The following is a 9,606-nucleotide window of genomic DNA, read 5'->3' on the forward strand; positions in this document are numbered from 1 at the left end:
GAGAATCACTGCGTAAGAACAAAGTGCTGTGAAATGAAGACCGGGATTCAAGACTCAACCGATGTATCCTCCTGCCCCTTTAGACAAAAGACCAGCACGACCCCAGGCAGCCCAACCATAAACTAGAGACTTGACAAGTCTAATCCCTAGCAACGCAAGCGGAGAAGGAAATGGAAGTGTAATTCGGCCGGTCGGGAACTGCAAGCGAGGGAGCATATCTAAGCCTCGCCATCGGAGTGCTTCTCATCCTCGCCCTCGTCAGCGGTGCCAAATAAAGCTTCATCCTCGTCAAGCGGAACGTCGAGGCCAAGGCCAGGGTTCTTGACGGCGAACCCAGCGATGGAATTGGCAGCACTGGTCGTAACGGCTTCCTCGTCCTCAGACTTAGGCTCCTCTTTCTTCACCTTCTTGGAAGCGGCCTTCTTGCGAGCGCTTCCAGTGCCAGGGGTCTTGGGTTTGGTGACACGATTCTTGTTGGGGGTAACTGGGATTGCAGACTCGTTGGGACCGGCTGCGTCGCTTGCCTTGCCCTTGCCGTTGCTGCTGCTGCCAAATGGAAGATCGTACTTCTTCTTCAAAGCCGAGATACGGTTGCCAACTGAGCGGTGGTTTTGGTATTTCAAAGCGTCGGCGACGGCCTTCGTATCAATCTTTAGCCAAAATTTGTTAGCTGTTGATCTTAAGCAACTATAAAGTTACGAGACGCAAGGTCCAAGTAAAATAATGCCAAGATGTGGACCGCGTCTAGATAGGGGTGCTGCAGTTATGGAGGTGTATGGAAATACAAGATGGAGCTCAATATGGGCGACGTTGTGTATGATATGTATTGCTTACCGAAATCGAACCGCCCGTAGTGTTCTTCAGGCAGGCGATGAGGAAGTCAACATCAGCCTGTGGCATTCCGCTCTTGGATTCGACCGGTCCCACCGGTCCAGCCGATCCAGCTGATTTGTCTTGCTCAGCCATGATTCTTGATGGAGTTGATATTTGGTCTGAGCTCTGTAGCTTTCGGATGAAGATGACTGTAGGCTGAAGTTCGTGCTTAAGGTCTATCAACTCTCATGTGTTAGATCGGCCTCGGATATAAAAGATTCAAGGTAGAGATCATACTTATAGGTTCCCAGCTATTGGACATTCAGGAATGATGGATGCTGTGATATATTTGTGTTGATGGCGGGCAGGTCACAGTGGGTGTTGATGTTGAAGAGAGGTCACGTGTGAAGTTGATGTTCAAGTTGACGTCTTAAATAGGTAGAAAATCTAGAGACCAGCTATCCCTCCTCGCCAAAAGGTGAACCGTGACATTCACTCTCTACCAAGCATGATGTGGTCGCTGGGGCGACCAATGAGCGACACAGATTACCGGTTTATATCACAAAAATGTTAGGGTCTTGTTAGGTCTTTTGAGCAGACCATGTATTAATGCAGGAATCTCCTCGCACTGTCTCTTCTCTCTTTGGGTTCAGGAAAATATTCATTTTGTCTCATACTTTCCGTCCATGCTTCATGCCTAAGACCATAGCGATAAAGTGATATTGAAACTGGTTAGAGGAAAGTAAGGGGATTATCACTTCTAACCGAGGAAAATCCATACCAGTCATCCACTGCCAAGGCAACTACAATTGGGTTTAAGTGTTGGGCTATTTTTAAAGTTGCATCAATTCATGTTAATCCAATTCAAATATGGTTTTAGAGGACCAGTTATTTACTAACATAGAACAGAACTTTAATTCTAAATGAGCGCCATGAAACACAATACAAGTAACAGCTTTATCTTTCCAACAATATTACAAACAGCGGGCGCCATGATTTTGGGGTTTTCTAGGCGGTTTAGAGATATCTATTCTCTCAAAGTGTTTCTTGCGGTTTTCATAGCTCCAAGTCTTGCCACCAATGAATTCGGCTTGTTGTATATACTTCATAGTTGTGATGGTGAATTGAAGCCATAGGCTTAAAGTAGGGGCGCGTCAAATGACTGAATCCCAAACTAACTTGAGAGACATCAGCCGCATAGATAATCCCACGTAGACACGGAGAATATGTCTATTTATACTAGTCATCATAAATAGGGCCATCGTCTTTTATAATATTGCAAAAACTCAGGAGTAGCAAGGCAATATTGCGGGATGCAAATTTACTAGCAATAACTGCAGATACTGCCCAAATACCGCCCTACTAGAAGTGGAAGGCTCCGTAGGCCTCTATTTAATAATTTATCAAGATCACAATATAATATCAATGGCCTGTATCAAAGATTTATCATTTATTGGCGATAGGCGGCTACTTCTTCCTTGACCTTCCGTTAAGGATTCGACTCAGTAGCAATGTATGACCATGTAATTTCTCCGCAAACTAACCCATGTAACCCCACCCCATTCGCCGGGCAATTCAAGGATAAAATAAAGAACGCTCAAATCCTAATTGCCGTGTCTCCGCAAATGACCCCTATAACTCCACCCGGATATTAGATATCGAGCGCTAGAGAGATCTACTCATTTAAATTTTAGCTGACTGATCAAGACAAAGTTTGGATATATTCAGGTACGGTGGACCTTACCAAATGCAAGACAAAGTCTAAGCTTCGAGCTTCTCGTCCTCGGTCTCATTACCCATAATAGTAGCCAGAGCATCATCCGTGTCACTGTCTTCCTTCACTTCAACCTTGGTTTTCTTGCCACGCTTCTTGGTCACCTTGGTCGGGGTGATGTTGCTACCGGAGCCGAGCTCGCCACCTTTCTGCTTGGTGGAGCTTCGAGGAGCCTTCGGGGTGTTGGAAGGTGTACCGCTGAGAGCGGAGAGCTTCTTCTTGATTTGTCCAAAGCGGGTTCTGGCGGTTCCAGCATTGTTGTAGCCGGCCAGATCAGCGACAACCTCCCAGTCAACCTAAAGTAAAGAGAAGAGATCAGATCGTGTAGCATTATGGGGAGGATAGAAATTAGTAGTTAGATCGGAACGAGATTCTGGGGGATGTGACAGGGAAATAAGCAGGTTTGGATAATGGAAGTGACATAGGATATTGTGGTTGGAACAAGGAGGGAAAGGAAGAACAGGGGTCAGATCACTTTCATCATAAAGGTAATTTTAGCAGGACTGATATCAAATAAATGCTTACCTCAGGAGTATTTTTCATGTTGTTGAGAATGTGAAAGAAGAACAAGGCATCCTTCTGGGTCGCACCCTTGCTGTCTGACTGTGGTGCCTGCTCGGAAGACATGGTCGGATGCTTTAGCGAGTGATTTGTTTACGGTAGAGGTATTGTGGAAGCTAGGTTGCTTGTTGAAGTTGAAGTTTGAAGTTGCACACAGGTTGTTGGCGGTTTGTGAAAGTTGTTGTGGGAAAGGAAAGGAAAGGATTCCCACCGCAGAAGTTTGGCTCATTTTTATGCCAGCGACTAGCACGCAATGCCGAGAAACGGCCAACCGTAGAACAATAAAAGTGTGCATAGAGATAATATTGTGGAGATTGGTGAAGTTCATGATATTCTGATTCTAGCGTTAGGTCTTTTTGAGCAGTATTTCTAATACTGTGGATGACGACATAATCAAATTGGGTCTTAAATATATCTTTGGCTTGCTAGCTTAACATCATTTAGTATAGCTAGAAGGGTTACGTTTAATTCTTGTTATTCGACCTTGTGTGTTAATTAAAGGAGATGTGCTGCAATTTGGACAATATATTTATTTTATCATCGCTTCGACAGGTCGGAAAAGGGGGGTGAATCACGTGCAAATGATGCAGCGGTTTATGCAATCCTCAATAATAAGGCATCGAAATGGCCACAACTTCCTTTTGTCAATCTGAGTTTTCCCGACATCAATCTTCAAGCTGTAACCTGAACTTTGCATAGGAAACAAAGTACTTTGAATCCAATTATGGCATTAGCTAGTCCGCAGAACATGTATTTGCATTATGTTGGTATTATGAGCGGAACGGCCTGTCTCAATTTCTCAAAGCTTGATAAAGGCAGAGGGCTGTGTGGTGATCACTGATCATGCCCTATGATGCGAATCGGTGCGCGACAAATATCACATAACTCCCATGTGTAAATCTATTTTGTTTGTTTCTGTTGGTGAGTCGTGTTATTAAATCGCCGGATTTTGTGCTATTACTAAATTTATGAAGTGCTGGCGCGCTTGAAACTTCAGATAGCGCATTTCTGATACCTTGATTAGGTATCTTCTTCTACGCTCCATGACGGATGCGGAACAGAAAACGTGCTCTTTTCTACATTGTGATGCTCAAATGTCGCAGATCGCCGAGTGTCGAGATGGGATAGGTAGCACTCCCTCAGTTTCGACGTCGGTTTATAGTCGTAGAAAAGTGCTAATATATATGGAAGTGCATAGGGCGAGTTCGAAAAAGTAAGGTTTGGGCTGTCGGTCTTGCGCAGCAACAAATGCAGACAGAGTTGGTGATAGTCATTTCTCCAAGGCGATTCGTCGAAGCGCCTTGGTGGAGTCACCAAGACAACCATCCTTCCTAGTAGGAGACATACACACATCGGTAGCAGCCCCTCTTTCCATGTGTAAAGGCAAGCTCTTTACGTCTATCCAATACCCACAGGAATCAAATATTTCCTTGTCTGGACAAAGCTTGTGACGGGGAATTTGTAATCAAGGATGAAGCCCTCCGTCTTGCCAGTGGCAACTGCAATCTGAACCCGGACAAATCGATAAATCGTATTCGTGTTTAGCTATCTTTGCTTTATTGGTGGGTTCGAAAGCACATTCGGGAGTTGATATCTGCAAGGGATCTCAATTGTACTTGCCAAACTTTGTGATTCCGAGATATTCAGCACGCTGTGCTGCATCAAGCCGCCAAACCCCAAGTATCAGGCTGGTCATGTAGCTTAGCTGCTAGATACACCTGGATTGCACCTGGAACGTTATCCAAAGATCCGATCCAATATCTGCAAACTCTACCCTGAGAGTCATTTCTGCTTATCTGCAACCTGCAAGTTCTTGAGAGCTCGTGTCTACTTCATGCATGGCCGTGCGAGTGAGATTCCAAATACTATGCATCTACCAACTTTCATTGGGAACTACAACTGAATATCTTGCCTCCGATTGGCCATTGGACCAAGTGGGACTCAATAAGCCATGTTTGTGGGCAAGATTTCCCAGTTTCGGAACGTGACATTCAACATCAGCGAAACAATCCATACGCTTTTATTGGATAGTCCGGGGAAGCATATCCGGATATCCAACATCTGCAGAAACATCTCGGAGCAAGACTTTCTGCTTGCATATTATTGGGAATTCGAGCCACCCACTCTCATCATATGCAAGGCATCGAGATCATAGTTGTGGGCAACCCGGTGTACAAATCACCCGAGGCTGGAGTACTCCATGTAGCAAAGTAGGCTAGCAAGAGTGGGGAACGGAATAGTAGTAAACGTCCAGGTATATGGGAATTATTGCCCAATATTGTTAATTACAAACTGTAATATATACTTATAACTCAATGCGGGCATCGAATGGCATTCGACCAGATAATACATCTAAAATTAGGTGTTGGTTTTCTTGACTAATGTGATGCTTCTATTTCTTCAATTGCTAGGCCGTTTCCTTGGGCACGAAACATCACAACCCCACAACTTCCAATCAAAGCATCAAGGAATTCTCGCGGCTTGGCTATTACTGAATTGTACAAAGCCATTTTTCTTATCTTCCTTTAGTAGCATGGACAATTCCTTGTGGCCGGAGTAAAGCAATCAAAACTGATCATGTCCATTATTAAGGGTAGCTGCAGTTGATGTGGGGGGTAAGAGAGGCGTACTTCTCTGTGATTCCTTTGTGTTTTTGGAGGCTTGAACACATATACCCTCCATTAGACGGGGAACTTCACTCCATGTCCCTTAGCACCTACATAATGTGCTCATCACAACTTCATCCCTTGCGATCTGGTCATTTCCTCGCTTCCTCCTTTCAACACTTGCTCTTATTGGCTAAGGTGAGCAAACTACTGCTAAGATACCCTAGGAATTATATTCAGGTCCCCGCCTCGCTGCTTAAAGGGAAAGCCTTCTCTCAAAAAAGCAAAAAGTAGTAGGAGAATAGGGAAGAGACAGTCAACTGACTATACGCCACACGCAGCTGATCGGAGTGATCATCGTTGCACCTCTGAGGAAAGGAGGGGTAATATCACGTAGAGGGCGTCATGGGGCGAGAATGAGTGAGATAGGAGTAGCCAACTTCTATAAATTCTTGATTGTTTCTTATCTCTATGGCCAAGAACAAAACATTGACAACAAGGGCCATTTGAAAGTCTCGAGTTTTGCCCTAACCTCCATCTAGCCACCTTTTTTCCATCACATTTCAGCACGTCCAGCCACCATGTCAGCAGAATTTACTTCCAAAGATGCGCTATTTTTTCAACTAATTCTTATGAACATGACAAACATGCCTAAAGTAAGCTCCTTATTTCACCATCCGATATCTCTCAAAACAGCACCCCTATACCGCATCCCCTTCATTCCTACGACCTTTCCATGATCCACCAGCACTGACAATAAGTTTCAGGTAAATTGGGTCCTCATTGCCGAAAGGGCAGGCTACAACAACGCCAAGGTAGCACAAACACGCTTTGGGCAGATCAAGAAGAAGATTACGACAGCCGCCGCAGCCAATGAGAACCAGAATTCGGCCCCGTCAACACCCACTGTGTCGCCGCGGAAGCGCAAAGCAGCTTCTTCCGAGGATGACGAGATGCCGGAGAAGATGAAGTCTATTGGCAGAAGGTCAGGAAAAGCCCGGAAGAAATCTGCCTATGAAAATGCAATTGCTGCGCTCCAGAATGACGAACCAGATGGCTCGCTCGAGGCAAGAGATAGTGATGGGGAATTTTTGGATGTGAAGCGGGAGGTGGACTATGAGGTGTGAGGGCTTAAGAACATCGGAGCCTTGCTTGATGTTGTTGGCAGGGTCTCATTTAGGTCTTCGTATTTGAGTGTTTGCTCGCCTGGCGCTTTTGGGGAGTTTCTCTTTCTTTTTCTGACTTGCTWGAGTTTGACTTGGACGTTACGGCCTCAATCCGATGGTCTTAAATTTGATTTGCACCTAATCGGCCGCTAAATTACATGTCTTTGCCTGATTGCCAATAATTCATTAGTGACCTATAAGACTCCGCTGTAACAACTTTGAAGAGCTTACTCCCCTACGAAGTACCTGTGCCGATGACGGACTCGGTTATTATTCCTATGTATGCTTACTACCATAAGAGAATGTCACTAGCAGATCCTGAAACACAATAACCATTATTATTATTCCACGTGGTTCTGATTTGTTATCACATTCTTGTACCATGTTTCTTTATAATTTCAATTTCGTGTATTGGCCTTAGTTGGCTGCATGGGAATTTATACACGCTCTTTAACCCCAGAGTATGTGTTGCAAGTTCTCAACCCCAAATAAAAGACAATAGCCAGCCAGGCCATAAACAGTGTCGCAGACTCGCATGCATGGCAAATGGCTCGCCACAAACCAGCCACTCCAACCTCTTCCGTAATAAGGGGTGGAGAAGCCACGTGCGCAATAAAAGCAATCAAATCAATATCATGTAACGCCTGTGACCCGTCAATCACCACACACTGATCTCGTGTTCAGCAAGCGAAACGACAAGATAAACAAGCAGACCTCTGCACAGGGGGATGTATAGATTTGATCAACCTTCATCATCGTAGAGGCTGTATTAGAGTTAGCAAGACTTTCAAACAAGCCTTGTCTTAAAGGGGGTAGCAAAATTGAAAGGAAGTTAAAGGAGGACACGACTTACTCATCGCGATCCAAAATCACAACACCGCTTCCCCTCGCGCCATTGTAACCATTCGCATCCAAATTCTCCATCTTAAACAGCGGTGCGCTTTGGAGACCATTCTCATTCTCCAGCTTCATCTTCTTGACGCGATTAAGTTGGGGGGTATCAATTTCATCGTCCTCGCTCTCGTCGAATTCCTTCACAAAGGAGAAGCTATTTCCCTTGCTAGTCGGAGTGCTATTAAATGAGTCGCTGAAAGTTTTTCCCTTGGAGGGGGTGGCAACTTTCTTGGAAGAGCTGGCTGGGCGCTTTTTAGGAGTTGCGACGGGGCTGTTTGGGTTGGGGGAGGGGTCGCTGCGGGCTTCCTTGCGGATCTTTTGGAAGTGTTGGCTAGATGAGAGATATGATTAATAATATGTAAGTAAGGTGAGTGTGTGTTTAGAAAATGAGGGAGTGAGAGTATAGGTAGAGCGTAAGTAGAGAGTTACTGTATATGTGGGTAGATAGGGAGAACTTGATGAGGTAAGGGTTGAAGGTAAGATGACAAAGGACTAAGGAAGTATAGGTAGGATCCTAAAATGATAGTATAGATGCCTATATCCAGGCAAATGCTGGACTAAGGTCGCTTGACTTAGATCTTCCCAAGATGTGATCTTCAGCTTCAGCTTCACAGTCATAATTGCCATTCAGTGAACAGCATCCTACATTCCCAGCCATCTCAAGTTTAACCTCAAGATAAACAGCTAGAATATGCGATCTAGAAAGAAAGAAAACTAAAACACGTAATCTTGAAGTTCAAACGTACCGGCAGCCTTCATGAGTAAACGTGTAGCCCTTGGCAGTCATCTTCTGTGCAATCTTAGGCCATTCGATACCCTTAAGGACGCCATTCTCGATAATCGCCAGGAGGAGGTCCTTGTCGGATTTGTGGTCCCATGCAGAAGGCATCTTAGCTTTATGTTGGCTATAAAGCTCACTAGTGGGTGTCTTGCGATGGTGGTAGAAGTGTTTTTATGTGTGGTATGGATGGTTCGTGTTAGTGGAGGGAGGGAGGAAGGGACGGAACTTTGGGTAGCGGGTTGTTTGGCACTGTGTTTTGGGGAGTGTCGGGTGACGAGTCTCAACTTCTCAACCAAGTCAAGCTGATGAGGTTCAACGGACGCGAAGTAATCCAACTCAGTAGCCTTAGTCGATGCGACTTGGTTTGCTGTGCTAGCGAGTGGTATGATTTGACTCGAGTTGCCGCATGGAGCAGATAGAGAATGCTCTTGTTTGCACTTGTAACTTGTTGCCTTACAGTGGGTTCTCGAGATCTCAAGTAGTATGTCTACGTAGGTAAGATAGTACAAGGTCAAAGGCAACAGATGCTAGCTATCTATCAATTTACAGCTCCTTGCGCCCACCGCCAAAAAAGTAACGCAGCCTCATCGGCACAGTGTTGCAGACACCCGCCGGCTATCTGCATATTGTAGACCGCTACTCCTGTTTCTCCTACGGCACCTTCGAAGGGAGGAGGAAAGAAGGAAAGCCTCCCAAGAGTTGCCCTCTGCCCGGCGTCGCAAAGGGGGACGGGGGGCGGCGTTGCTATGCGGCAACGACCTATCAACATGGCCATCACCACGGCTCTCAAGGATTTCAGGGGGTGAGTCATAAAGACGGCAGCCTGCGTAAAAGCCAGGTCCGTTTTGCGTAGTTTACTTCGTATATCCAGAAGAAGAGCGTATGTGCGACGGTATTTGCTTTTCCTGCCTTGTCACCAAGTCTCGCTTCCAGCCACCGGCTTTTTCCTATTGCACAACCACAACACCCGCCGCTTCCACTATCCTGGCTCGAGTCCAAGTACCTTGCATC

The 9,606-nt window shown here is 45.5% G+C and overlaps 4 protein-coding genes across 4 annotated transcripts; 1 reads left to right on the top strand and 3 right to left on the bottom strand.

Moving 5' to 3' along the window:
- Positions 1 to 218: 218 nt before the first annotated feature.
- On the bottom strand, positions 219 to 966 carry BP5553_08369 (uncharacterized protein; the record flags this gene model as incomplete). The annotated part of the gene is made up of 2 exons (XM_032016992.1): positions 219 to 650; positions 835 to 966. The coding sequence occupies 2 exons, from the start codon at positions 964 to 966 to the stop codon at positions 219 to 221; spliced, it is 564 nt and encodes a 187-aa protein (XP_031867283.1).
- Positions 967 to 2,574: 1,608 nt separating this feature from the next.
- BP5553_08370 (uncharacterized protein) lies at positions 2,575 to 3,214 on the bottom strand (the record flags this gene model as incomplete). Its single annotated transcript, XM_032016993.1, has 2 exons — positions 2,575 to 2,883; positions 3,113 to 3,214. The coding sequence occupies 2 exons, from the start codon at positions 3,212 to 3,214 to the stop codon at positions 2,575 to 2,577; spliced, it is 411 nt and encodes a 136-aa protein (XP_031867284.1).
- Positions 3,215 to 6,335: 3,121 nt separating this feature from the next.
- On the top strand, positions 6,336 to 6,881 carry BP5553_08371 (uncharacterized protein; the record flags this gene model as incomplete). Its single annotated transcript, XM_032016994.1, has 2 exons — positions 6,336 to 6,410; positions 6,522 to 6,881. The coding sequence occupies 2 exons, from the start codon at positions 6,336 to 6,338 to the stop codon at positions 6,879 to 6,881; spliced, it is 435 nt and encodes a 144-aa protein (XP_031867285.1).
- A 781-nt stretch (positions 6,882 to 7,662) lies between these two features.
- Positions 7,663 to 8,703, bottom strand: BP5553_08372 (uncharacterized protein; the record flags this gene model as incomplete). Its single annotated transcript, XM_032016995.1, has 3 exons — positions 7,663 to 7,684; positions 7,774 to 8,145; positions 8,561 to 8,703. 3 exons carry the CDS (start codon positions 8,701 to 8,703, stop codon positions 7,663 to 7,665), a joined length of 537 nt encoding a protein of 178 aa, XP_031867286.1.
- Positions 8,704 to 9,606: the final 903 nt, after the last annotated feature.

This window comes from Venustampulla echinocandica, assembly GCF_003357145.1.
Source record: "Venustampulla echinocandica strain BP 5553 chromosome Unknown scaffold_7, whole genome shotgun sequence".
NCBI lineage: Eukaryota > Fungi > Ascomycota > Leotiomycetes > Helotiales > Pleuroascaceae > Venustampulla > Venustampulla echinocandica.